General features: G+C 36.8%; 4 protein-coding genes and 1 long non-coding RNA gene across 5 annotated transcripts; 3 read left to right on the top strand and 2 right to left on the bottom strand.

Moving 5' to 3' along the window:
* Positions 1-5,766: 5,766 nt before the first annotated feature.
* Positions 5,767-6,399, bottom strand: LOC118491230 (disease resistance protein RGA5-like). Its single transcript, XM_035988814.1, has one exon. The coding sequence runs from the start codon at positions 6,295-6,297 to the stop codon at positions 5,962-5,964; it is 336 nt and encodes a 111-aa protein (XP_035844707.1). The 5' UTR covers positions 6,298-6,399; the 3' UTR covers positions 5,767-5,961.
* A 3,668-nt stretch (positions 6,400-10,067) lies between these two features.
* On the top strand, positions 10,068-10,607 carry LOC110938084 (disease resistance protein RGA5-like). Its single transcript, XM_022180553.2, has one exon. The coding sequence runs from the start codon at positions 10,178-10,180 to the stop codon at positions 10,508-10,510; it is 333 nt and encodes a 110-aa protein (XP_022036245.2). The 5' UTR covers positions 10,068-10,177; the 3' UTR covers positions 10,511-10,607.
* A 7,811-nt stretch (positions 10,608-18,418) lies between these two features.
* LOC110935317 lies at positions 18,419-18,951 on the top strand. Its single transcript, XM_022177743.2, has 3 exons — positions 18,419-18,427; positions 18,514-18,758; positions 18,879-18,951. The coding sequence occupies exons 1-3, from the start codon at positions 18,419-18,421 to the stop codon at positions 18,949-18,951; spliced, it is 327 nt and encodes a 108-aa protein (XP_022033435.2).
* Positions 18,952-22,034: 3,083 nt separating this feature from the next.
* LOC110934205 (disease resistance protein RGA5) lies at positions 22,035-22,594 on the bottom strand. Its single transcript, XM_022177389.2, has one exon. The coding sequence runs from the start codon at positions 22,480-22,482 to the stop codon at positions 22,150-22,152; it is 333 nt and encodes a 110-aa protein (XP_022033081.1). The 5' UTR covers positions 22,483-22,594; the 3' UTR covers positions 22,035-22,149.
* Positions 22,595-24,482: 1,888 nt separating this feature from the next.
* LOC118491229 lies at positions 24,483-26,939 on the top strand. Its single transcript, XR_004890889.1, has 2 exons — positions 24,483-25,676; positions 26,443-26,939. It is a non-coding gene; the product is annotated as an uncharacterized LOC118491229 (long non-coding RNA).
* The last annotated feature ends 1,034 nt before the right edge of the window (positions 26,940-27,973 follow it).

Below are 27,973 nucleotides of genomic sequence, written 5' to 3'. Positions count from 1 at the left end.
TAGCCAGGCACCCCCACACTTTCAAGTATTTATAGGATGATTTCTGTCCCCACCACAACTCATGAGGTGTTATGTCCTTATTCTTGAAAGGTATTTTATTTAACAAAAAATTAGCCGACAAAATGGCCTCCCCCCACATGTCCTGGCTCATCCCAGAACTTATCAACATGGCATTCATCATTTCTTTTAGTGTACGATTCTTTCGCTCCGCGATGCCATTTGATTGGGGTGTATAAGGAGGGGTACACTCATGTATTATGCCACTTTTTGCACATAATTCCCCAAATGGTGAAACATATTCACCTCCTCTATCACTTCTCACACGTTTTATTTTCTTGTTGAGTTGATTCTCAACTTCAGCTTTATACAAGATAAATTTGTCAATTGCTTCATCCTTACTTTTAAGTAAGTAAACATAACAATATCTTGTATTATCATCAATAAAGGTAATAAAATACTTATTACCACCTCTGGTAGGAATTGATTTTAAGTCACACACATCAGTGTGAATCAGATCAAGGGGTTCAGTTATTCTTTCAACTGATTTGAAGGATGATCTTGTTTGTTTGGCTTCAACACAAGTTTTACATTTTGTTTTAGAGTCAATGGCAAAAGTTGGTATGTAATCTAATTTAATTAAACGACGCATCGAATTAAAATTTACATGACCAAGACGTCCATGCCAAACATTAGGAGACTCAACCAAGTAAGCAGAAGTAGTAGCACTTTTATTCATGTTTTTCTTAACAGCCATTACATTAAGTTTAAACATGCCATTCTGGGCATAGCCCTTTCCAACAAACATACCACGCTTAGTTAAAACAAAATTATCACTTTCAAAAACCAAACGAAAACCATGCTTGTTAAGCATCCAACCCGACACAAGACTCTTGCGCAAGTCTGGAACATAAAGCACATTCTTCAAAGTGAGCTCTTTCCCAGAAGTCCACTTCAAGATCACATCACCTTCTCCCTTGATATCAGCTGTAGCAGCATTACCCATGTACAGCTTTTCTCCCACCACCTCTTTAAATGTATTAAAGAGGGTCTTATCTAGGCACACATGGCGGGTTGCCCCAGTATCAACCCACCACCCTTTTGGCTCGTTACCCACCAAATTTACCTCCTCCGCCATGGCAGTGAGGTCTGAAATCATGGCCACTAATGGCATACCATCATCATCAACCATAAGAGCCGTGTCACGTTTAGGCTCTTTACATTGGTCAGCACGGTGACCAGTTTGTCCACAGTTGTAACACTTCCCTTTAAAGGGACCAGCCTTCTTCTTCACACCACCTTTCTTTGGCCCAAGGTCAACACCTTTGTTCTTCCCTTTTCCATTGAACTTGTGGCCTTTGTTACCCTTGTGACCCCTTGAGGATTGACCATGTTCCACAAGGTTTGCTTTTGCAGAAGCTTCAACTTGACCTCCTTTGTGGGCTATTCTGTTGTCTTCTTCAATACGAAGACGAACCACAAGGTCTTCGATAGTCATTTCCTTTCGCTTATGCTTAAGGTAATTCTTGAAGTCCACCCAACTAGGAGGCAATTTTTCAACAATTGCTGCCACTTGGAATGTTTCACTCAGATTCATCCCTTCAGACAGAATATCACTAAGAATAATCTGTAGTTCTTGGACTTGACTCATCACAGTTTTTGAATCAATCATTTTATAGTCCAAAAACCTAGCCACAACATACTTTTTAGTACCCGCATCCTCAGTCTTGTATTTCCGTTCCAATGACTCCCATAACTCTTTGGCAGTTGGAACCTTGAGATACACATTATATAAGGCGTCTGATAAGCCATTCAACACATAGTTGCGGCATAGGTACTCAGAGTGTTTCCAAGCATCAATAGCACTCACAGATTGGACATCAGATGTCCCTTCTGCGAGAACAGGAGGAGACTCTGTCAAAAACCTCGCAAGGTTTAGAGTGGTCAGATAGAACAACATTTTTTGTTGCCATCTCTTAAAGTTCAAACCAGTAAACTTCTCTGGTTTTTCAGCATGGTTAGCAACTGCTTGAGCCGCTTGGGTACCAACCAATGGTCCCATGGTAGTGGATGTGGATCCAACGGTGGTTGATGTGGTTGCTGCAACAGTAGCCATTTCTGAAACAAGAATATAAATTCAATCAGTTTATAGCAGAAACAGATTGGTTTACAGAAAACCAATACACACTACAAAAGTTTGCTAATGAACAAAACAAACTGTTTATAAAAAAATTTTAAAACAGTGAACGGGTTTTAAAAATCTGTTTTAAGCTTGTAGGAGACCGTTCACAAAATAAATAAAATAACAAATTTTATTAATAAACATTCTGATTTCAATACATAAAGAAGAACAGAAGTAAACTGAAAGAATTACAATACAAGAAATTTAAATTAAACTAAGAACAAATTACAAGGAAAAATAAGGAATAAAACGAAAACCAATGGTGACTGAGGCACGTGAAGATCACGCTTCCCTTAAAACAGATTTCGGGCCACCCAGGTGAACCCGTCTGTTTCCCAGGGTACAACAGCCTAAGCAGATTGTACTGCCGGGATTAGCCTAGCACCTGAAACAATACCTGAAACAAGAGTGCGCAGAGATCCAAAATTCGGAAATTCGTTAGTGTTTGTTGTATGAACCATACGAGTTTCAGACTCTCGTGTCTCTAAAACAAAGCACCAAGCTTTGTATATAACCACCCACTAGAATTCGAAAAATGATCAGTTTTCATTGAATACCCAATTCAATAAGAATAAATTAATCATTTTTCAGTTAAGAACTTGAATAGTCTATATTGAATACAAAATTCAATAAGAATAAATTCTGAGACTTAACTATTTTTCAGTTAGGAACTTGAATAGTCTTTAGTTGACCACAAGCCAAGACACATCTAAAAAATACTAAAGGCGGCTCCATCGCCACATTGCGCCCATTGCCCTCGTCCCGGTCCCGTGCCCCGGCCGCGGGCGCGGGCGCGGGTCGGGTGCTTCGCACCCTCCTGGCTACCACTGGGTGTGAGTTGTCATACAAGAATACATTCGTGTAGAGAATTCTAATTATAAATTCACAAAAGATTTATCTCTACACCTATGTGGGACAAGCTCAATTTCCCACATGTTTATGGTTCCAACACACAAACTTAATGCACAAGATCTCTCATTTATCTTGGCTTAATTATTAAATAATCATTATATTAACAATTAATATAATATTATATAACCATACAAAAAGTAACTTAGGGTGTCTTTGGCTAATTTAATTGTCGTGTCTCTTCAGATCACACCTCTTGAATAAAACCCTTGAATTAATTAATTAATTAAGTATATCAACTTAAGTTGTGTCGTTTCTTTTTTCTGTGTATCCTAAAAGGTCGTGGCGTTTCTTATACAAATACCAAGTTACAGATCTCACAATTCCTTCACATTCAATATTCCCCTTTAAATAAATAACATGAATATAATTTTTTATTAAATAGGAAACCGTTGCATCTTCTTAACCCAAACCCCATCATTTCAAATTCCGATATCCATTCTTCGTAATCAATTCGGCGCTTCAACTCAAACCATCGCGTCCCTTAATGGCCGACCATCGCGTTGCTTCATCAAGAACGTGGCCAACCATCACGTCCCTTCATCATCGCCACCGGCCAACCATGGCGTTGCTTCATCAACACCAAATACACACATTTAACTACCAACCGTCAAGCAACCATCGTACCTCCTCCGAACAGGCACATACCACAACATAAATATACATAAACTCACAGGGTCAGTGGCTATCACCGGTCGATGTTCTAGGGTCTCTTTGCCGGAAAATTTTCACAAAATGAAGAATTTTATCTCTAGGTTCACCATTCCCCCCCCCCCCCCCCAATTCTGCATATACAGAGTTCATGGTAATGGAAATCGAGATTTGATTGTTGAAGGGTGTTTCCCCCTTGGTGCAGGTTCGGATGGTATCCAAAGGTGTGTTTATTTGAGACGTCATTTTTGGTAGTCCGGATTTTAAAGAGGTTTGAGGAGAAGGGCAAATTAAGGCCGTTAAAAGTGCATTAAGGATCGTTAAAGTTGGTTTTGGATATATTTCTGGCGAACGAAGTTTTTAATATAAACCAATAGAAACTTTCTTCGAACAGGTTTGAGATGCGAAACCTTCTTTGTAGTAGTATTTTCAAGTAAAGACCAGAATCCAACATGTTTTTATGTTTACTCGCTTTTGATGTTTTTTTTTTTTTTTTTTTTTTTTTTTTTTTTGCTGCAGTTTAAAGAGATAATATCTTTGTTTTTTTATAGATTTCTTAGGGGGGTTTTATGTTATGAGATTGTCAGAATTTGGATCTCTCTTTTTGCAATTTGAAAGTGTTTATATAAATATATCATGCCTTTTTGTTGATATGTAAATATATCGATCGGTTTGTACATACATGTACCGATGTTACATTTGTTCTAAAATGGTTCTCTGATAGTTGTTTATCAATTGCTGATAGAGTAATTACTATTATTAATGAAAAAGATTTTCAACTAGGCCTGTATTATGACATGGCTTTAAAATCTTTTTAGGTTTGAAATGGTTGAAGTAACGAATTAAGAGAAGATGCCTTACATAATTCCAGCTTTCAACATTCGATGAAGCATAAATGCAAATTTCATGCTCGACATATGTTCCTTGGTTCTTTGATTGAATTCCAGTTTTATTTTTTCATTACCTAATTATTATTTTTTTAAATTAAGTCAATGAGAAGAGTATTTTTTTTAATTAAGTCAATGATAATAGAATTAAGAGAAGATGCTTTACAGGGTTTGTGATTATAAGAGAGATAGTGAAGGATTTTGTATGTGAGAGTATGTACAAAGTGGTTTGTGATTATAATGGTTGTAGTAGCACTATTTGAATCACGCTTGCAACGACTTTAACGGGGGAAACCACGCCCCATTACACATAGTCTTACAATTAAAAGAATGTTTTGAAGTAAAAGTCCTTAGTGTGGTGTTATAGGTTACTAAAGACATTCATAATCGGCATCCCGCCACAATGCCCGTAATACTGAAACATTCATAATTGGCATCCCGCCGCAACGCGCGGGTTAGCACCAACTCGTTATTTATAAAATTTCCAACAGTTTTCTTCTCATTATATTATGATCGTCTTGAACGCTTCAGAAAACATATGATTTGGTTTAATGTAAAATGCGGAACGAATGTTATTCAACATTATCATACAAAATTTTATACATATTCTGATATTCACATATGTTATGTAGGAACTAAACATCTCTAAATAACACGATTAAGCTCAGATGTAACACACCCATTTTAAAGGAAAGTGTCGACTAAATGAAAACTAAAATTATATTCAAAGACTGATTTTGATTAAATTCTTGATGGCCAAAAGTGAAGAAGTCAAAACAGAGTACACAAATTTTGGTTTTAAAATGATTGTCAATTACCTTCAATTCGTCCCCTTTTATGATGAAAATATCGTTTTTTTGGTTTGTTTTGATGAGATAAAATCTAATATTCTGCAAGATTTTAGGAATTGTTTATACAAAAGGTTATTTGCATCTTTTAGAGAAAAGTGGACATAATAATCCTTATTAACTTTACAAAAAGTTAACCTTTATGTGAAAACCAAAATTAGTTATGATTTTAAAATAGGGATTTAAGGTAAAATGGAATAAACTTCATTTGTAATTCACAATGTATTTCATTTACTTTGAAAATCACAAAATCATAATCAATTTTGGTTTCATCACAAAGCAAAAGCAAAGCTTAACTTAAAAATGTTTAGTTTTATTTGATTTTCTCCCATCAAAACATACAATTTTGCATCACAACAAAACTGAGAGAACTAACAGATACAATCTTAACATGAGAAAAAGGGGACAATTATCTTGATACCACATATTTTTGTTCACTATTTTAACAACCTCTGCAACTCTGTTTTCAATTTATGAGACCTCAATTCTAATATACATAATCATAATAATAAGGCACGCCGCCATAGCTTTGATAGTAGTACTGATAAGGATCAATTTGCACGGCGGGCTTCGATTCCTTGGGTTCGTCTTTCTTCGCTTCCACCGGACCAACGCTTACCAGCTCCGTGTATCCAACCTTTTTTCTTAGTAAGGTTGTTAGTTCAACCGAGTCTATACCTTCACCCGTCACCGCTATCTGGTCTTTATCTGAACCAACGAAAGACGCGGATACAACTCCGGATATACTAACCGCGATCTTCAGAGCTTTACGGGTTTTCTTGTCCCCGTCCATGCTCACCTTCACCACAATCTTTTGCTGCATTGTTAGTGAGTGTTTTTGATTGCTTCTCTCTCTCTCTAGAGAAAGTAGAAGAAGCTTGAATAAGAGGAGGATTAGGAGAAGGTGTTTGAATTGAAGAGTGAGAATGTGTGAGAGGTTATTTATAGGACTAGAAAGGAAATGTTAGACGAACGAAGAAACGACGACGAAGACTGTGTCAAAGCAGATGGAGGGAAGAAGTTTCCCACCTTTGCCAAATAAGTATCATACAATTATTACTTTTTACACATATTTACCAAAATCATATTATCTTCACATTTATTTTTACGACTTCGATATCCAAAGATATCTTATGAAAAATAAATTATTTGTTAAAAGTTTATTTGGATCACGAAATAAAAGTTTTAAGAAATTAGTTAGGTGTTATTTGGCAACATCTGAATGGTTAAATGCTTAACTAGTAAGAGGTCTGAACTATTAAGTGTTGAACCAGTAAGAGATCTTAACCATTAAGAGCTTGTATAATGCTTAACCGTTCATAGGCAAATGTCTGACCAATTTAGATTAGAGGTCTTAACCATTCAGACTCTGTATAAATCTTAACCATTCAGAGACAAATGTCTGAACCATTTAGACATCTGCTCATGAAACAAACAGTCTGAACCATTAAATGCTGAACTAGTAAGATGTCTGAACCTTTAAGAGCCTCATTAAGAGGTAAACAAACAGCCCCTTAGATTTCCAGAGTTGATATTATTAACCCACCGTTAGAGCGTTCACGTCCCTTCTATATTTTTTACCCTATAATTTTACTAAAAATAAATTAAATAATATTTTTTATACTTTTCTTTTTCTACTCGTATAATATTTTTTATACGTTTCTCTCTCCTCCACTTACAAACACTTTCAAAATATATTAAAAAAATTATAGAGGGTGAATAGTGTCCCTTTAAATTTACATACAAACAGTAACATTTTCTATCTCCTTTATTTACAACCACTTCCAACTATCTGCAATCACTTTTTCATAATATAAAAAGCTACCCAGAGAATATAAGGACGTATTGTGAACGCTGTTACTTATCAAGTTTTCTCTGCTCACTAATTTATTTTTCATTTTTTGTTTATTTTTATTGGTCAATGGTCAACCACTTTCTTATGTGTTATGTCCCTACCTGATTTGGCCATACTTTTCTTTACTTCTTTCTTTCTATGAAGCTAACACTAATGGAACTCTTTCTTTCTATGAAGCTAACACTAATGGAACTCTTTCTTTCTATGAAGCTAACTCTAATGGGACTTCTCAGTGTCGCTGCTCACGACACCATTGCGTTGATTATGAATTTATGACCACAAATTTTAAATTTTAAATGTGTTTATATATCAAACAAAATAAATAAAAAACAATTAAATAATATCTCTTCTTTTATCTAGTTTAAAAACCCTATCGTAACGTGTAAAGTTGAGTTAGCTATTGTTTTCTATGTTTTACATTTCGGCATAATTTTTGTGAATTAACACACCCCAACGTGTGTACGTGATTCAACGTTTTTACGTTACTTTTTGTTCAGTTTAATAGTATCACAGGATCGCACGGGTTCTAAATACTAGCTTTTATAGCTTATTAGAAAGGTTGTAAAATTTTGATCCTAACGAATATACAATAAATTAATATTAAAAATATACCACTGAATAATTTTTGTCAGTTTTAAGCTATTTAATTTGATGAAGAACACCAGTTTTAATTAAGCGCAGGGGATAGAACCTAAGATGGTAGTTTCGACAAGAGGTCACATCTAGCGCGATGGCTGAGGACGTCTTGAGAACTAATCTGCAAAACAATAATACCGTGAGCACGTTACGAGAAGGATAGATTGGAGGTTCTTCTTTTAACCACCCTACGACCTAAGAATAAATATCCTTTCCGAAGAAATAAGCAAGTGTGTGTTAAGAGTGAGAGTGAAAGACATGGGATCCTTAAACCTTTGGAGGAGTCTGGTATTTATAGCCGAAGGGTTTGAAGAAAATTGAGGCATGATAGGCCTTGGGCCAAATGTCGCTTTCAGGGAACATCCACTTGGTCCCCTCTGACACGACAAATAGTGTCTGTAAGGGTGGAGGCGGCATGGTGCAACGTGATTGGCTACATGTCATTGACATATGGTACCTTATGCCGCGTCTGTAATCACTCTGGGTGGAGATCATGGAACAGCTAGTGGTGAAAGTTGATTGGTGCCACGTCACTATCCTTTCGTACTTATTGTCCCCTGCATGATTTGTCCATCGTGGGGAGAGCCTGTTGCAACCTGATTGGATGCATGTTGTCTCATGTACTATCTGTCCCTTTCATGAGGTGTCATGGTGTGCACACGTGGGTGTTCCCATGGAGGAAAACTCTGGGTTGGCTGAGTGTTCGTTAATTAAATGTGGGTTTGCTCCTGTGTGCGCATGGCCTTGCGCGCCATTTTGGACCATAGCCCTTCAAGTCCCCTGGTCCAGTGTTGCTTCCATAAAAGAGAGTGTGTGGCCCTCCGTTCGAGTGTATATGTCTCGGAACATAGGTGTTTAGGAGGTGTATGTTGGCGCATGCGTACCGGAATTGTGATAGTGTGCTAGAATGAACCATTTTGGCGCATGAGTACTAACACGGTGACGACATGCTGGAATAATCCATTTTGGCGCATGCGTACCGACATGGTGACGCCTTAGTGGAATGAGCCATTCTAGCACATGCGTACCGGGATGGTTAAGGCGTGCTGGAATGTGCCATTTTGGCGCATGCGTACCAACATGGTGACAACGTGCTGGAATGAGGCATTATGGCTCATGTGTACCGGGATGGATAAGGTTTTATATCATGAAAAGTGAATGTAGGTGGTTGGAAGTGGTTGTGAGTGGAGGAGATAGAAACTGTTACTGTTCGTTTGTAAATTTGGTGAGACACTATTCACCCTCTCTAATTTTATAATATATTTTGAAAGTGGTTATGAGTGGAGGACAGAGAAAAAGTAATAATAAAAGTATAAAAAATATTATTTAATTGAAAAAAAGACAAAAAATGTAGTTTTTTGTGAAATTATAGGGTAAAAAAGATGGAAGGGACGTGAATGCTGGTTTAATAATATCGACTCTGGACATATAACTAATTTCTTAAAGAGCTAATTGCCTGTATAGTCCCTGTGGTTTGTCATTTTTTCACCTTTTGTCCCCAACTTTTCAAAAATAGCATTTATAGTCCCTGTGGTTTAACAAACTGTTACACGAATAGTCCCTGTAATGGATGGGCGTTAAATAATTCAATTAAGTGGGTGCAAAATTACATAAATACCCTTATAACAACCCCACCCTCACCCTACCCCACCACCCCTTTCTTCTCCACCCAAACTGCCGTCCACCGCATCACCGGCTCCACAAACGAATCTCTATACTTTCCCGGCAACACTACATTCCGTCCATAGGGAGCATACCTGCTATTTCCAAAATATGGGGACTAAATGTAAAAAAACGTGAAACCACAGGGACCATCCGGACAATTAACTCTTTCTTAAAACTTCTATTTGGTGATCCAAATGAACTTTTAACAATTTTTCATAAGATATCTTTGGATATGGAAGTAGTAAAAATAAATGTGAACATAATATGATTTTGGTAAATATGTGTAAAAAGTAGTAATAATTGTATGATATTTATTTATTTGGTTGGGTAACTTCTTCCCTCCTCCATCTGCTGCTTTGACATAGTCTTCGTCGTCGTTTCTTCCTTCGTCTAACATTTCCTTTCTAGTTCTATAAATAACCTCTCACACATTCTCACTCTTCAATTCAAACACCTTCTCCTAGTCCTCCTCTTATTCAAGCTTCTTCTACTTTCTATACTTTCTACTTTCTAGAGAGAGAGAAGCAATCAAAAACACTCACTAACAATGCAGCAAAAGATTGTGGTGAAGGTGAGCATGGACGGGGACAAGAAAACCCGTAAAGCTCTGAAGATCGCGGTTAGTATATCGGGAGTTGTATCCGCGTCTTTCGTTGGGTCAGATAAAGACCAGATAGCGGTGACCGGTGAGGGTATAGACTCGGTTGAACTAACAACCTTACTAAGAAAAAAGGTTGGATACACCGAGCTGGTAAGCGTTGGTCCGGTGGAGGCGAAGAAAGACGAACCCAAGGATTCGAAGCCCGCCGTGCAAATTGATCCTTATCAGTACTACTATCAAAGCTATGGCAGTGTGCCTTATTATTATTATGTATATTAGAATTGAAATCAGAGTAGCAGAGGTTTAAATAGTGAACAAAAATATGTGGTTTTAAGATAATTGTCCCCTTTTCTCATGTTAATTTTGTTTAATATTGTATCTGTTTGTTCTCTCAGTTTTGTTGTGATGCAATGGGAGAAAATCTAATAAAACTAAACATTTTTAAGTTAAGCTTTGCTTTGCTTTGTGATGAAACCAAAATTGATTATGATTTTGTGATTTTCAAAGTAAATGAGATATATTGTGAATTACAAATGAAGTTTATTCCATTTTACCTTAAATCCCTTTTTTAAAATCATAACCAATTCTGGTTTTCACATAAAGGTTAACTTTTTGTAAAGTTAAAGATTATTATGTCCACTTTTCTCTAAAAGATGCAAATAACCTTTTGTAGAATATTAGATTTTATCTCATCAAAACAAACCAAAAAAAAAAAACAATCTTTTCATGATAAAAGGGGACGAATTGAAGGTAATTCACAATCATTTAAAAACCAAAATTTGTGTTCTCTGTTTTGACTTCTTCACTTTTGCCATCAAGAATTTAATCAAAATATGTTTTTGAATATAACATATTCAAAGATATGTGAATATGTATAAAATTTCGTACATAAGTCATAACATATGTGAATATGTATAAAATTTCGTATGATAATGTTGAATAACATTCGTTCCGCATTTTACATTAAACCAAATCATATGTTTTCTGAAGCGTTCAAAACGATCATAATATAATGAGAAGGAAACCTGCCACAGTTACTATTCGATTACAAAACGATCGTAATATAATGAAAAACTAATATGAAATGCCGGTCTATATTTGTAAAAATAAAAACTTAAATTAAATTTGGTAGCAAAACTATGGTAAAATTTTGTCGTCGTTACAATTCATTCCCAAAACCGTCCGAAAAAAAAAACAAAAAAAAATAAAACTAAAACTTGTATGTCGGCCGGATATTTGTTAAAATTATTAATTCTAAACTAATTTTCAGTGATATAATGATTGCAGAGTTTCAAAAAAATCTTGATAAGAAACTAAAATAATAAATATAGCTTTGGTAACAAGATCAATCGTAGGTGTCTCGTGATCATGGTAACAAGATCAATCTTAGGTTCATACGATTAAGTTTAGATGTTATCTTTGCCAAAGACTAGGACACGTTAGTAGATTGTGCAAGACAAATTAATGTTGCCGAAGATAACAAGAATTCAAGTTTTATGCATCAAGAAGAAGTCAATGATGAGGATACGATGTTCATGATATTACATGGAAGAATCACCATTAGATGTGTCTAGACAATGGGTGTAGTAATCACATGTCAGGGAACAAATCCTTGTTTCTAAATCTGTAAAATTCTATGAAGAAATAGGTAAGAAGATGTGATGACAAATAGCTCACGTGCTTTTGGATTACGGAGAGGTTTATATCAATGTCATAACTTACAAGAAAAAAATAGCTAATGCATATTTTGTTGATGGCATATAGCATATTTATTGAGTGTGAAGCAACTGGTTCAAAAAGTGCATGACAAAGAAAGATAACTTATGTATTGATTTGTTCCAACTTTGGGCACAGGGAAGGCTGTTGCTGATATAGTACTTAATAACTGTGAGGTTTTCAATGGAAAGATAGTAGAAGGCAGGGACAAGCCTATCATATCTGCACTTGAATACATAAGGGAGTATCAAATGAGGAGAATAGTAACTGTGTTGAACTTAATAGAGAAAAGTGAAGGCTTGCTTACACCCAAGGCAACAAAAGTTTTTGATGGGATCAAAAGAGATGCAACCTCTTACCATGTTCAGTGGAATGGAGGGGATTGCTATCAGGTCAGTGGAAAGCCAAATCATGCTCGTGTGGTGAATTTGACTGCAAGGACATGTAGTTGCAGAGGCTTGAAAATAACAGGTAATATTGATTTTTTGAAGTTGGTTTTTGTTAACTGGATGTTGGTTTAAAGGTTTAGTATGGTTTATAGGAATGCCATGCAGACATGTTGTGGCTGCAATTTGGAAGAAAGCTGCTAATGGAGGCAGGGTGGGTGCTTTGGAAAGTTGGGTACATCCGGTTTATACAATGGAGAGGTGGAAACAGGTGTACTCTTTTAGGGTGAACCCTATCAATGGCAGGTTATGGACAAAGGTACATGGTCCTACAACAATTACATCCCCAAAACACCACACCCAGATTGGTAGACCAAAGAAGTTGAGGAAAAGATCTACAGTGGAGCTTGAAGAGATGACCCAATCAGGAAGGCTATCCAAAAAAACACACTAAAGGGGCATGTTCAAAGTGTAAGAAGACAGGGCATAATTCGAGGACATGCAAGGGTCAAGGTGAAGCTGTGAAGGTTGGCAAATCAGGGAAGAGTGGGAAGGTAGGGAAGAGTGGGAAGGCAGCAGCAAAGTGAACTTGTGTTTATGTGCTTTTGAACTTGTTTTATGTCTTTTGCAACTTGTGGTTGCTACTTTTTAGATGTTTGTGAACTTTTGGTAGCACTTTAGGTGTTTGTGAACTGGTGGTTATTTTTGGAACATGACTCAGGTTTGGTTATAATATGGTAAAAAGTTATGGTGTTTTGATCATTTTGATTGTCATTTGCATTACTATAAAGTTTGGTCATTTTGAATGTCAATTGCACTTCATTTGGTCATTACAGATTATGGTCATTATAGCCATTTACAGTTTGTTTGGGTCATCTTGTTTTGGTCATTTTGTTTTGGTCAGTTTGTTTTGGTCATTTTGTTTTGGTCATTTTGCTTTGGTCGTTTACTCAATTACAATGCAAACTGGACATTCCACTTTGTCATTCATACACATCACAAATACTGAACATCACAAATAACACCCTAAAAAGCCAAAACATACATCACAAACTTAGATCTTGTCATTCAAAATTAAATCTTGTCATTTTACACATACTGCACATCACAAATAACACCCTAAAAAGCCAAAACATACATCACAAATCAGATCCAACTGCAAACAAAATACTTTTTCAATTTTCTTGACTTTGCTTCAGCATCTTCCACTTTGGTCAAAAGCAACCAGATTGATTGTTCCAGCTTCATGTTTTCTTGTTGCAGCTTCATGTTATCCGATGCCAAGTTGTTCTTAGCCCTAAGCAATCCAGGTATGATGTTTATGCACCTTTGGCATCTTTCCTGATCGAACCATCCAATAAATGGACAATTTGAACCCTACATTTTAGTAAATCAAAACATTAAAGTAAAAACGACATTACCTTTCCTGATCGAACCATCCAGCCATGAGGTTAAGATTACCTGGACAGGACAAGAATAAAAACGACGACCCAGATTCTTCTTTGTCCATGAAGTTTGTATTATCGCCTCCCTTCCACAATAGCAGTTCACCATGGCCGACGAACCATAATTTGATAGGTGATGTTGAGCCCTAATTTGCAAAGGTGAAACGATTGGGGTGTTATCAGGGTATTAAAAAGGGGGAAAGACAAGTGGGAGCCTGGGAGGTGAAATGACCTTTCTACCCTCATGTGCAGTGCACATGACATAACTTAACTGAAAATTATAACTAGATTTGTCATAAAGGACATAACGTGCAATATTTTCAAACATTAAGTACAAAAGTTATCAATTTTAAAGGTAAAGAACATCATTTGAAATTTGAGACAAATATAAAGGACAAAAACTTTTAATGTACACTTTTTATAATTTTAAGAACTTTAAATAACTTAATAGTTCAAATAATTAATTCTATCATATTTAACAACAAATTATTTATCCATACCATTGATTGGTTCAAATAATTTGCAAAGGTGAAACGATTGGGGTGTTCATCCATACCATGGCATCTCGACTTTGGCCATTCATCCATACCACTGATTGGTTCAATGGTACACTCATAAACCAGCTTCCATGTTTCATACCAGTATGCTTGATCAACCCACCTTTCTGGTATGGGTTCCCCACCTCCATGTAGACCCTGATTCCAGATTGCAGCCACTGCGTGCTTGCAAGGCATACCAGTAAGGTCCCATTTCCTGCATGAGCATGTCCTTTCACCAAGATTAACAACCCTTTGATCTAAGCCATGACTGACCTGATACTTTGTTCCTCCAGTCCAAATGCAAGTGTACTGTGAGGCTTCAGACTTGATTGCATCAAAAATCCTAGTAGCAGCAGGTGTTAAAGGACCATTACACTTGGCAATTAGCTTTTTGACAACCACAATCTTTTTCATTAGGTATTCCATGAATTCAAGACAAGTGATGATAGGTTTGTCCCTACCATACACCAGTTGCCTATTGAAGACTTCACACAGATTGTTCAGAAGTACATCACACTTTGTCCCTAACATGCATAACTTTATGTTATTAATGTGTACACTACAATAAAGAAGTTTATGCTATATATGCCATACCACTGAAATGTGATCTAGACCAATGCCTTGGAGGAATTTGTTTCAACCAGTCATGTAAGTCTTTATCTGTTCCTCAACTGCCTTCATTGCATTTTCCTAACCTCTTGGTGTAAGGATACTAGCACAACTCCATAACAAATCTTTGTAGACATCACCCTTCCATCTTGTTTTCATATTCTTATGTATATGCCTTAGGCAGAACCTATGTTCAGCCTTTGGATACACCTTTTCTATTGCTGGTATTATACCCTACATAAGTAAACAATTAAATCAGTTACATAAGTAAACGATTAAATCATTTACATAAGCAAACAGTTTATGATACATACCTTCTGCCTATCACTTATAAAGGTGAAATATGAGTTGGGATCCAGCCCTAGATCATCTCCCTAGAACGTCAAAACCATGTCCATGAAGCTTTAGATTTTGACTCAACCAATGCATAGGCTACCGGGTAGATGCCATGGTTTGCATCATACCAACTGCAGTTAAGACCTGCCCTGGATAAGGCCCCTTCATGAAACATCCATCTAGACCCAACAAATTTCTACCAGCTATCTGAAATCCCCTTTTTAAACCTGTTAAACAAATGTATATTCTCTTAAACTGCCTTATTGGAGAATGTGGGTTAGGCTCCTTCTCAACCTCTATTTTTATTGTTGTACCAGGATTAGCCCTAAGCAATTCTTCACAGTAGTCTCTAAGCATTGTTTCTACTTTCCACTGCATGTTTTTTAAGTAACCTTTTGATTTGTTCCTTATTACTAAAGGTTTGACCAAGATAAAAAGGACAACCATCAGTTTTTTTGGTTTTTTTATGCTTCCTCCTATGAGCCATCATGCTCTTTTGCATCTTTGTGTCATTCTCATCATCACTCAAACTATCAAATTCTTCTAAGTCAATCTTAACATCCATGTTGACATCATCTCCAATATCTAAGTATGCCCCATCATCACTTAAATCAAAATATAATGCAGCCCTAAAATCATACATATCAACATCATACTCCTCAACAATGTTATCAACATCCATAATATAGTCTGAGTCTTCATCAGATACATAATTACCCTCAGCTGCTTTGCCCTTTCTTACATTATAACCCTCATCTACTTTGGCCTTTCCTTTAGAAACCTCATCTACTTTGGCCTTTCCTTTAGAAACCTCATCTATATCACTACTATCATCCTGCTTATAATCACCTGCCTTAGGTTCAAAATTGCTATCATCTGATCCATCACTACCACTATTTTCTGATCCATCACTACCACTATTTTCAGATCCATCACTACTTACAATCTCTTCAACAATGTGCTCCCCGTCAGCTGCACTACTGCCATCCACATCATCTACATTTTCATTAATATCATGCTCTGCATTGTTTCTTAACTGCAAACCTTCATAATCAGGTCTGATATGTTCTACAAACACATCTATCAGTTTAGTAGTTCTAGATAGCTTTAAAAGATCAAGAATATAGCCATCATTTAACAATGGTCTTAGCCCTAAATCCAGATCCTCTCCTGGCAATCTATACATAAATCTCATATCATCCTCCTCTCTATACCCAATATCCACCATCATATCCTTCAGTACAATGACTGAAAAGTAGTCTGAATTAACCTTGTCAACATAAGAAACCTTACCCTTCGCATATGTCATTCCAGGATACTCTGTAAATTCACCCCCATGGTGTATTTCAATTGAAAAGTTTTCAGGGTAGTTTAAACAAAATGTAGAGTATTAAACAGAACTTACCATATGCCTCTTCTGGTTTGAATACTTCATCAGGATCACGAACACACCAAGGCTCATTCATCGTTCAGAAACCACCGCACAATGCTCGTTCACAGCTCAATCGCCTTTGATCGATCGTCTTCGTTGTTAGGGTTTTAATATGGGGAAGTGTGTTGTGATCGATGTAATGAAAGAGTTCTGTTATTTATAGCACTGATAATAAAACAATAAAGCTTTAATTAAAAGAAAAAGCAATTAAGAAAAAAGGGTTAATAAAAAGAAAAATGAAAGATAAAAATACCCTTAGCAGACTTAACAGATATGGATGGAGTTAAGTCAGTTGGACCAAAATGGCAAGATGAAACCTTTTTGGATCCAGATGTTAAAAATGAAACCTTTGGACTAAACTGGCAAATTGGCCCAAATCACAGGGACTAAAATGGCAATTAACTCTTAATTTTATATTATTTAGAATTTTAGATAGTTTTCTTTACTTATATAGTTTTACTTGCTTAAACAAAATTAAAAGGTTAAAAAAAGTTAGTATATATAATTTTTAACAAAGTTTTAAAAAGATATAATTGTTATAAATGTTAATGTAGGCAGTCATTAAGAGGCCACGGTTTTTATACGGCGGATCCGAAAAAAGTCTTGGGCTACCATGAAGCACGAACCATATCATTCAAATGATTCGTTCTCGGGAAAGTGGTCGTCAATGAGGACAAAAGTTAGCAACTTCAACAGCATAGTCAACCGCCATATTAACAACAAAAATAGACCGAGTGGTTCAAGCGATGCAAACATCATGTATGCCGCTCTCGACGAGTTTAGAGCAACATGCGGTTGTGCATTTACCATGGTTAAATCTTGGGAGATGCTTAAAAATTCGCTTATCTTGTGCCACCGGTCAAAACCGGTGGATCATCAAAGCGCTCCAAGACTAATTCAGGCACGTCGGAGCCATGCTCGTCCGCAGGTGCATCTGATGCTCGTTCTTACCTAGACCTAAACGACACCAACCTCGACCTAGACTTTGAAGAATCGCAAGAATTGACAGTCCCACCAGGTAGAGACAAAACCAAGGCATCAAACGCAAGAGCAAGGACCAAAGGTAAATCCACTTCTACAACAACAACAAATACCGAGGGTGGATCCAGTCGCTCGTCCAAGTTAGACCAGAAACTTGCTCGAATTCTATCACCAAAGGAACAAGAGATCTAGCTGGAAAAGAGTAGGCAAAAGGCGGTCGACATTCAGTTCCTCAAAGAACTGATTCCACCTCATGTATCCGACGAGGATCAGATAATCATCGAAATGGAGAAGCAAGCCATTCGCGTTAAATATCTAAAGAAGTAGACGATCTTATGTCTTTTTTTTTTAAATTAAATCCCATGAATACATACATGAAATCCACCAATTTATCATCAATAAATGATAAACCAAAATCTGAGTGTTGTTGAGATATAAAATTATGCCAGTTGACTGAATGAAAACTAAAACTATATTCAAAAGTCAATTATTATTATTATTATTATTATTATTATTATTATTATTATTATTATTATTATTATTATTATTATTATTATTATTATTTATAAAATATGGTCTCCGTCATAAACATTAAACAACGACTTCAGCCACCACTAGCAAGTAGTCGTCGCAAAGTGATGATTTGACTACATTTCTTTTAAATATTTTTACCAACTTTTCTTCATCTCCACTGTATCTATAAATATACCGACGACATTCTCATTCTTCAAACAAACATAGCAATGGAGAAGGTACATGTATTCTTACTAATTAGTTTTTGCATGTTTTTTAAACCATTTTTTCTTTTCTAAGTTTGTATACTGAAATGTTTATGCAGCAAAAGATTGTGGTGAAGGTGAGCATGAACAGCGACAAGCAAACCCGTAAAGCTCTGAAGATCGCGGTTAGCATCTCTGGAGTTGAATCAGCGTCTTTCGTTAAAGACCAGCTGATAGCGGTGACCGGTGAAGCCATTGACTACATTGAACTTACAACCTTACTAACGAAAAGAATTGGATACACAGAAGAACTACTTAGTGTTGGTCTTGTGGAGGAATCCAAGCCCCCCATTGAGGCGCCAAGGCAAGTTGATCCTTACCACTACATAATGAAATGTAGTAAAATGTAATATGTCTATCGTTGGCTGGGTACGGAGTCAATCTTAAGATTGTTTTCACTTTCTTTTCCTGTTTTTACGTGAAGGACTTATAGTAGTGTAATTGCTGACTATTTAAGCAACTTTAGACTATTGAATAACTATCGTTTTGGCACTTAAAATTAGATTTCTAATTAGGAGGCCTTAATTATCTCTATGCGGGCTTGGGTCTAACGACTTTGGGATTAAGTTTTCTAACCCAAAATTAGTCTATATATAATTATTGCTTTGTACTTGTAATTCTTTGTGATCGTCTATAAAAGAAACCCTAATTGCAACACAGTAGGCACAGGTCAGCCGACCGAACTACTTTAAATCTTCGTGATCGTTTATTGCTACCAACATTATCCATTCGTTTATTGCTCACATTGTTCGACCAAACACGGCCGACAATGCAAGGTAATGAGGTAACCGCAAAGGACATGTGGTTACTTGAGAGCAAACAACCGAATGGATGAACACGAACGCCCCACAGGATAGGGATCGTCGTCTCATGTCCAGTTGATGAACATAAAGCGCCAACACAACACCAAAACCATTGCATCCGCAACCGCAAAGGTTACAACTGGAGTTGTCGGTAATGGCGAGTTCATACTCATCTTCCGTCACCGTCTCAAAGGTTGGTTCGGCACACCAACAGGAGACGATCAGGTTTGATGATATCAAAAACATGTGATGTTTCAGCATCAGCCTGAACTTGCTCACCGGTTTTACATAGTGGTTATACGAGCTTATCCACCTACTTACACAAGTAAATACTCAATCCCTGAATTGATTTATTGGAAGCAGGAGCAACGGCCCAGTCCTAGAATTTTCTCCAAACCGACTAACAAGACACCCCTTCCAACACATAATCCAGTATTCATCCAACCTGCAACTTGCATGAGGAAGCAATACTGGACTGGGGGGACTTGAAGGGGTATGGTACCAAATCTCGCGCCAAGCCAAATGCGAGTGACCATCACCCAGCTCGAGTTCTCCCATCAACAAGAACTTATCTGCGTCTGTGTGGGCACGCGCGAACGCAGTTGACTAGTCCAATCGGTCTAGTGATGAGAAGACTTACCTTGTATACGAAAACGACTGTTTTCGTCACGACAAGGGATGCGGACAACCGCGATTGCCGCACGTAGTGATGCGGCCAAGAACCGTATCCTATCTTCGGCACCAAGTGGACCTAACACTTTGACTCAAGTGTCTAAACCAGCAAGTGGCACTGACAACAGTCAGCTGCCCAGCCACACGTATACAAAAGGTGGCACACAGACTAACAGCCACAGCAGGACGTGGCACACTTCTGTGGCCTGTGCTTCTGACACACCTGCAAAGGGCTGCGCGCTGTCAGTCTAGCCACTCAATTACCCTCCTTCACTCTTCGGCTATAAATACCCATCCTGGACCAGGTTTGAGGTATCGCTTATCTACTTTCTCTCACACTTGGGGGGGTGGGGGTGGTCATCACTCATTACTCACAACACCCAATCAAGTTCCGCCATGTCATCAACTAGTTTTCCATCACTCACAGCCATTTTTAGTGGCAATGGTCATCACTCACAACACCCAGCAATAAACTCTCACACCCCCTAACATCCATTTATCACTCAACTTCCATCACTCGTTGAATTTATCACGCCAAACATTCCATCACTCGTGGAATTAGTTGGTGGCGGTGGGAATTTGTTGAAGTCCACGCGTGGTAGAGGGTGCATCACGCACCGCCCCCAGTCCCCTTACTACAAACACACACTTTGCTCTCAAGCAAGTACTGATTCTCACGCTGGAGAGTGGTAACAAGGAGCACCCCCACCCCATCCTCCTTGTTACGAGTCACGGTGTATTTTCTTTTGCAGGAGACAAGTTAGCGGACGATCCAGCCACCGATCCTCGGAAATAAGGGATTAACCTTATTTGACGAGACCAGTGAATTAACCTACCCGGTTAACCGTTGTTTCATCATATAGACCGGCATTTCATATTAGTTTTTCTTATATTACGATCGTTTTGTAATCGAATAGTAACTGTGGCAGGTTTTCTTCTCACGATCGTCTTGAACGCTTCAGAAAACATATGAATTGGTTTAATGTAAAATGCGGAACGAATATTATTCAACATTATCATAAGAAATTTTATACATATTCACATATGTTATGTAGGAACTCTAAATAACACGATTAACCTCAGATGTAAGAGCATTCACATCCAACCCACTAAAATCTGTGAGTGGAGTTTTTATAATATAAAAAGTATAAAAAGTGGTTGTGAGTAGAGGGGAGAGAAAATGTTACTGTTCATCTGTATATTTGGGGGGACACTGTTCACCCCTTATAATTTTTTAATATATTTTGAAAGTGGTTGTGAGTGGAGGAGTGAGAAAAAGTAATGATAAAGGTATAAAAAATATTATTTAATTGAAAAGAAGAGAGAAAATGTAGTGTTTTTTAGTGTAATTTAGGGTGAAAAATATAGTGAAGTGGATGTGAATGCTCTAACACACCCATTTTAAAGGAAAGTGTCGACTAAATGAAAACTAAAATTATATTCAAAGACTGATTTTGATTAAATTCTTGATGGCCAAAAGTGAAGAAGTCAAAACAGAGTACACAAATTTTGGTTTTAAAATGATTGTGAATTACCTTCAATTCGTCCCCTTTTATCATGAAAATATTGTTTTTCTTTTTTTTTGGTTTGTTTTGATGAGATAAAATCTAATAACCTTTATGTGAAAACCAAAATTGGTTATGATTTTAAAATAGGGATTTAGACCGTGGGGTATGGTGGGGCGTGGGTTGAGGGCATGGTGCGACGACACGTGGAGTATGAGGCACCCAAGACCAAAAGTCAATTTCAAAGGGGTATGGTGGGGCGTGGTTGGGGTGGGGTGGCTAGTGCTCTTGGCCAATGAGGTTTCACCATGTCATGTGGGTAGCCCCGCCTAACGCCCTGAATCCCACGCCAATGGGGCCACGCCCAAACCCAAGCCCACCCAGAGTGGTGACTTGGGCGTTTCTCTCCAACCCTCGCCCCATACCCCATAGTCTTAAGGTAAAATGGAATAAACTTCATTTGTAATTCACAATGTATCTCATTTACTCTGAAAATCACAAAATCATAATCAATTTTGGTTTCATCACAAAGCAAAGCAAAGCTTAACTAAAAAAATGTTTAGTTTTATTAGTTTTTCTCCCATTGCATCACAACAAAACTGAGAGAACAAACAGATACAATATTAAACAAAATTAACATGAGAAAAGGGGACAATTATCTTAAAACCACATATTTTTGTTCACTATTTAAACCTCTGCTACTCTGATTTCAATTCTAATATACATAATAATAATAAGGCACACTGCCATAGCTTTGATAGTAGTACTGATAAGGATCAATTTGCACGGCGGGCTTCGAATCCTTGGGTTCGTCTTTCTTCGCCTCCACCGGACCAACGCTTACCAGCTCGGTGTATCCAACCTTTTTTCTTAGTAAGGTTGTTAGTTCAACCGAGTCTATACCCTCACCGGTCACCGCTATCTGGTCTTTATCTGACCCAACGAAAGACGCGGATACAACTCCCGATATACTAACCGCGATCTTCAGAGCTTTACGGGTTTTCTTGTCCCCGTCCATGCTCACCTTCACCACAATCTTTTGCTGCATTGTTAGTGAGTGTTTTTGATTGCTTCTTTCTCTCTAGGAAGTAGAAAGTATAGAAAGTAGAAGAAGGTTGAATAAGAGGAGGATTAGGAGAAGGTGTTTGAATTGAAGAGTGAGAATGTGTGAGAGGTTATTTATAGGACTAGAAAGGAAATGTTAGAGGAAGGAAGAAACGACGACGAAGACTTTGTCAAAGCTGATGGAGGGAAGAAGTTTCCCACCTTTGCCAAATAAATATCATACAATTATTATTACTTTTTACGCATATTTATGAAAATCATAGTATCTTCACATTTATTTTTACGACTTCGATATCCAAACATATCTTATGAAAAATAAATTATTTGTTAAAAGTTTATTTGGATCACGAAATAAAAGTTCTAAGAAATTTGTTAGATGTTGTTTGGTAACATCTGAATGGTTAAATGCTTAACTAGTAAGAGGTCTGAACCATTAAGTGCTGAACCAGTAAGAGATCTGAACCATTAAGAGATTGTGTAATGCTTAACCGTTCAGAGACAAATGTCTGACCAATTCAGATTAGAGGTCTTAACCATTCAGACTCTGTATAAATCTTAACCATTCAGAGACAAATGTCTGAACCATTTAGACATCTGCTCATGAAACAAACAGTCTGAACCATTAAGTGTTGAACTAGTAAGATGTCTGAACCATTAAGAGCCCCATTAAGAGGTAAACAAACAGCCCCTTAGATGTCCAGAGTTGATATTATTAACCCACCGTTAGAGCATTCACGTCCCTTCTATATTTTTTACCCTATAATTTCACTAAACACAAATTAAATAATATTTTTTTATACTTTCCTCTTTCAATAATATTTTTTATACGTTTCTCTCTACTCCACTTATAACCATTTTCAAAATATATTAAAAAAATTATAGAAGATGAATAGTGTCCCTTCAAATTTACAGACAGACATTAACAGATTCTATATCCTCTACCCACAATGACTTTCAACTATCTCCAATCATTTTTTATAATATAAAAAATCCCCACAATATAGAGACGTATTGTGAACTCTCTTACTTATCAAGTTTTCCCTGCTCACTAATTTATTTTTCATTTTTTGTTTATTTTTATTGGTCAATGGTCAATCACTTTCTTATGTGTTATGTCCCTACCTGATTTGGCCATACTTTTCTTCACTTCTTTCTTTCTATGAAGCTAACACTAATGGAACTCTTTCTTTCTATGAAGCTAACTCTAATGGAACTCTTTCTTTCTATGAAGCTAACTCTAATGGGACTTCTCACTGTCGCTGCTCACGACACCATTGCGTTGATTATGAAAGGTGATTGTAGGTGGTTGGAAGTGGTTGTGAGTGAAGAAGAAAAAAATGTTATTGATCGTTTGTAAATTTTGGGAGACATTGTTCATCCTCTCTAATTTTATAATATATTTTGAAAGTGGTTATGAGTGGAGGACAGAGAAAAAGTAATAATAAAAGTATAAAAAATATTATTTAATTGAAAAAAAAGACAAAAATTGTAGTTGTTTTTAGTGAAATTATAGGGTAAAAAAGATGGAAGGGACGTGAATGATGGTTTAATAATATCGACTCTGGACATCTAACTAATTTTTTAAAGAGTTAATTGTCTGGATAGTCCCTCTAGTTTGCCATTTTTTTACCTTTAGTTCCCAACTTTTCAAAATAGCATTTATAGTCCCTACGGTTTAACAAACTGTTACTCGAATAGTCCTTGTAATGGATATAGTCCCTGTAATGGATGGGCGTTAAATAATTCAATTAAGTGGGTGCAAAATTACATAAATACCCTTATAACAACCCCACCCTCACCCTACCCCACCACCCCTTTCTTCTCCACCCAAACTGCCGTCCACCGCATCACCGGCTCCACAAACGAATCTCTATACTTTCCCGGCAACACTACATTTCGTCCATAAGAAGCATACCTGCTATTTTCAAAAGGTGGGGACTAAATGTGAAAAAACATGAAACCACAGACACCTGATGTAAATTGAAGACTACATTACATATATCTTTCATTGATTTACATTGTGAGGAAAACCACCGTACTTATACAAGATTTCAAGATGAAATAAAAGGAAACACAATAAAGTTTGGGCTAGAAATATGGTTGGTTGTGAGCTGGCGGATCCTTTAATTTGGGAGATGATATTGCTTAATTTTGACTGATCCCTAAATTATTTCTTTCTTCTACACTCCCCCTCAAGTTGAATTGTGGGATTGCCACGATTCAACTTGGATTGGTTTTGGTTTTGCTACCGTCTTCTTGACTTGGCAGCCGGTTTTGGTTTGATTTGAACTACCGTCTTCTTGACATGGTAATTTGAGTTATTGAGTTACCGCCTTTCGACATGGTAACTTTTGGGTTGATTTGAGCTACCGCCTTTTGACATGGTAACTTTTGGGTTTTGGTTTGGAAACACCGTCGATAGACATGGTGCCTTGGTTTTGATTTGAGCGTATATGTCATTAACGCCCAACTTGCCAAGCAATATTTTTTTTTTGAACACTCCCCTCAAGTTAGAGCGTGTCCTTTTCTTGCGAGTTCAAAGAACCCGACTTTTCTTCGTGCGAGTTAAAAGAACCCGACTTTTCTCTTCCTGTGGGCTCAAAAGAACCCGGCTTTTCTTTTTTTTTTTTCTTCTTCTCCGCCTTGTTCGGTCTTCATTCCTTTTTTTTTAATTTATGTCTTTTCTTCATCCCACAAATTGTCCCCTTTTTTAAAAACAACTCACGAGCAGTTCCTTGTCAATCTTGTTCTTCACCTTTTTTTTATATGTTATCTTCTTCAAAACACACACCTGCATATGAAAAATCAGAGATAGAGTGAGAGCCACGAGAGAACAAGGGGTGCCGGCCCTTCACAGGCGAGTCACATTACTCCGGCGACGAACCACGAGCTTAAGTGGTTTGGTCTCAACCCGACACCCACAGAAAAAACACCCACTTCGCCGCCACGACCCAACACCCGTCTCTCTCTTCATCTCCGGCGGTATCGGGTGACGCACGGGGCCTGGTGCGACTCAGATCTTGTGACGGTCTGCAGTGGAGTGGGTATTGGTGGTTACAGGGTGGTTGCAGCGGATTTTTACGGTGGTGAGAAGGTTTTGTTTTGGGTTTGGTTTGGTGACCGGCGGTGACGGCAGGAAGAAGATGAAGACTGAGTTTTTCTGAAGCCTTTGAACAGGTAGGTTTTGATTTTGAGAGTTTGATTTTGGTTTTTTTGGGTTTTTTTGGGTTTTTTTTTTGTTTTGTTTTTGGGTTGGATTTGCTGGGATAGATTGTAGATGATGAGCAAAGTATTTCAAGGATCAGAAACACCACTCTGATACCATGATGTAAATTGAAGACTACATTACATATATCTTTCATTGATTTACATTGTGAGGAAAACCACCGTACTTATACAAGATTTCAAGATGAAATAAAATGAAACACAATAAAGTTTGGGCTAGAAATATGGCTGGTTGTGAGCTGGTGGATCCTTTAATTTGGGAGATGATGTTGCTTAATTTTGACTGATCCCTATATTATTTCTTTCTTCTACAACACCATCCGCACAATTAACTCTTTCTTAAAAATTCTATTTCGTGATCCAAATGAACTTTTAACAATTTTTCATAAGATATCTTTGGATATGGAAGTAGTAAAAGTAAATGTGAACAAAATATGATTTTGGTAAATATGTGTAAAAAGTAATAATAATTTTATGATATGTATTTATTTGGTTGGGAAACTTCTTCCCTCCATCTGCTTTGACAAAGTCTTCGTCGTCGTTTCTTCCTTCGTCTAACATTTCCTTTCTAGTCCTATAAATAACCTCTCACACATTCTCACTCTTCAAACACCTTCTCCTAATCCTCCTCTTATTCAAGCTTCTTCTACTTTCTATACTTTCTACTTTCTAGAGAGAAAGAAGCAATCAAAAACACTCACTAACAATGCAGCAAAAGATTGTGGTGAAGGTGAGCATGGATGGGGACAAGAAAACCCGTAAAGCTCTGAAGATCGCGGTTAGTATATCCGGAGTTGTATCCGCGTCTTTCGTTGGGTCAGATAAAGACCAGATAGCGGTGACCGGTGAAGGTATAGACTCGGTTGAACTAACAACCTTACTAAGAAAAAAGGTTGGATACACGGAGCTGGTAAGCGTTGGGCCGGTGGAGGCGAAGAAAGACGAACCAAAGGATTCGAAGCCCGCCGTGCAAATTGATCCTTATCAGTACTACTATCAAAGCTATGGCGTGCCCTATTATTATTATGTATATTAGAATTGAAAACAGAGTTGCAGAGGTGGTTACAATAGTGAACAAAAATATGTGGTTTCAAGATAGTTGTCCCCTTTTCTCATGTTAATATTGTATCTGTTTGTTCTCTCAGTGTTGTTGTGATGCAAAATTGTATGTTTTGATGGGAGAAAATCTAATAAAACCAAACATTTTTAAGTTAAGCTTTGCTTTGCTTTGTGATGAAACCAAAATTGATTATGATTTTGTGATTTTCAAAGTAAATGAAATACTTTGTGAATTACAAATGAAGTTTATTCCATTTTACCTTAAATCCTTATATTAAAATCATAATCAACTAGAGCCAACTAGAGTATTTCTTCGCGCATTGCGGCGGTACGTACCTCAAACATTCGGTGGGTATTGGTTCGATTCATTAAAGTACTTGTATGATGTACGCACCCGGTATAGAAATCAGCGCGTGCTTTACATCGACCAAAAACAATAAAAACAAACACAAGTACCGACACCAATGATCGAACGATATCGATTGGTTCAAATCATGATGGTACTGTTACTGATATTCATTTATTGGTGCAAAAAGAACTGTAAAAATGAAATATTATAGAAATCGAAAACTATAAAATGAATCCCGGTATCGTCGTACCGGTACCGATGTTGTTCGGTACAACATGATAGCAAATATTATTGTAATTACGTTATTACTTTGATGAAATGAGTGTTTTATTCTTGTCTGATAACATTGGGTAATATCAAACGATATTTATAATGACATGATAGCATTGAGTAATATCAAACGATATCTATATATAATGATATGATAACATTGAGTATTACCTTTATCTCATGTCATTGATATAAAAAAAATTATGAACTTTATATTGTGAAATGAAATTAATATTAATATTAATATTAATTATAAAATACAATAGCAGTTTGAATTAATATATATAATATAATTCTGATTTTCATATAAAGGTTAACTTTTTTTGTAAAGTTAAATATTATTAAGTCCACTTTTCTCTAAAAGATGCAAATAACCTTTTGTATAAACAATTCTTAAAATCTTGCGGAATATTAGATTTTATCTCATCAAAACAAACCAAAATAAACAATATTTTCATGATAAAAGGGGACGAATTGACGGTAATATTTGAATATAATTTTAGTTTTCATTTAGTCGACACTTTCCTGTCAAAAAAAAATTTAGTCGACACTTTCCTTTAAAATGGGTGTG

This window comes from Helianthus annuus, chromosome 4 (assembly GCF_002127325.2).
Source record: "Helianthus annuus cultivar XRQ/B chromosome 4, HanXRQr2.0-SUNRISE, whole genome shotgun sequence".
NCBI classification, from domain to species: Eukaryota; Viridiplantae; Streptophyta; class Magnoliopsida; order Asterales; family Asteraceae; genus Helianthus; species Helianthus annuus.
The sequence above is the reverse complement of the archived record's forward strand: the minus strand, read 5'-3'. Positions and strand labels throughout refer to the sequence as shown.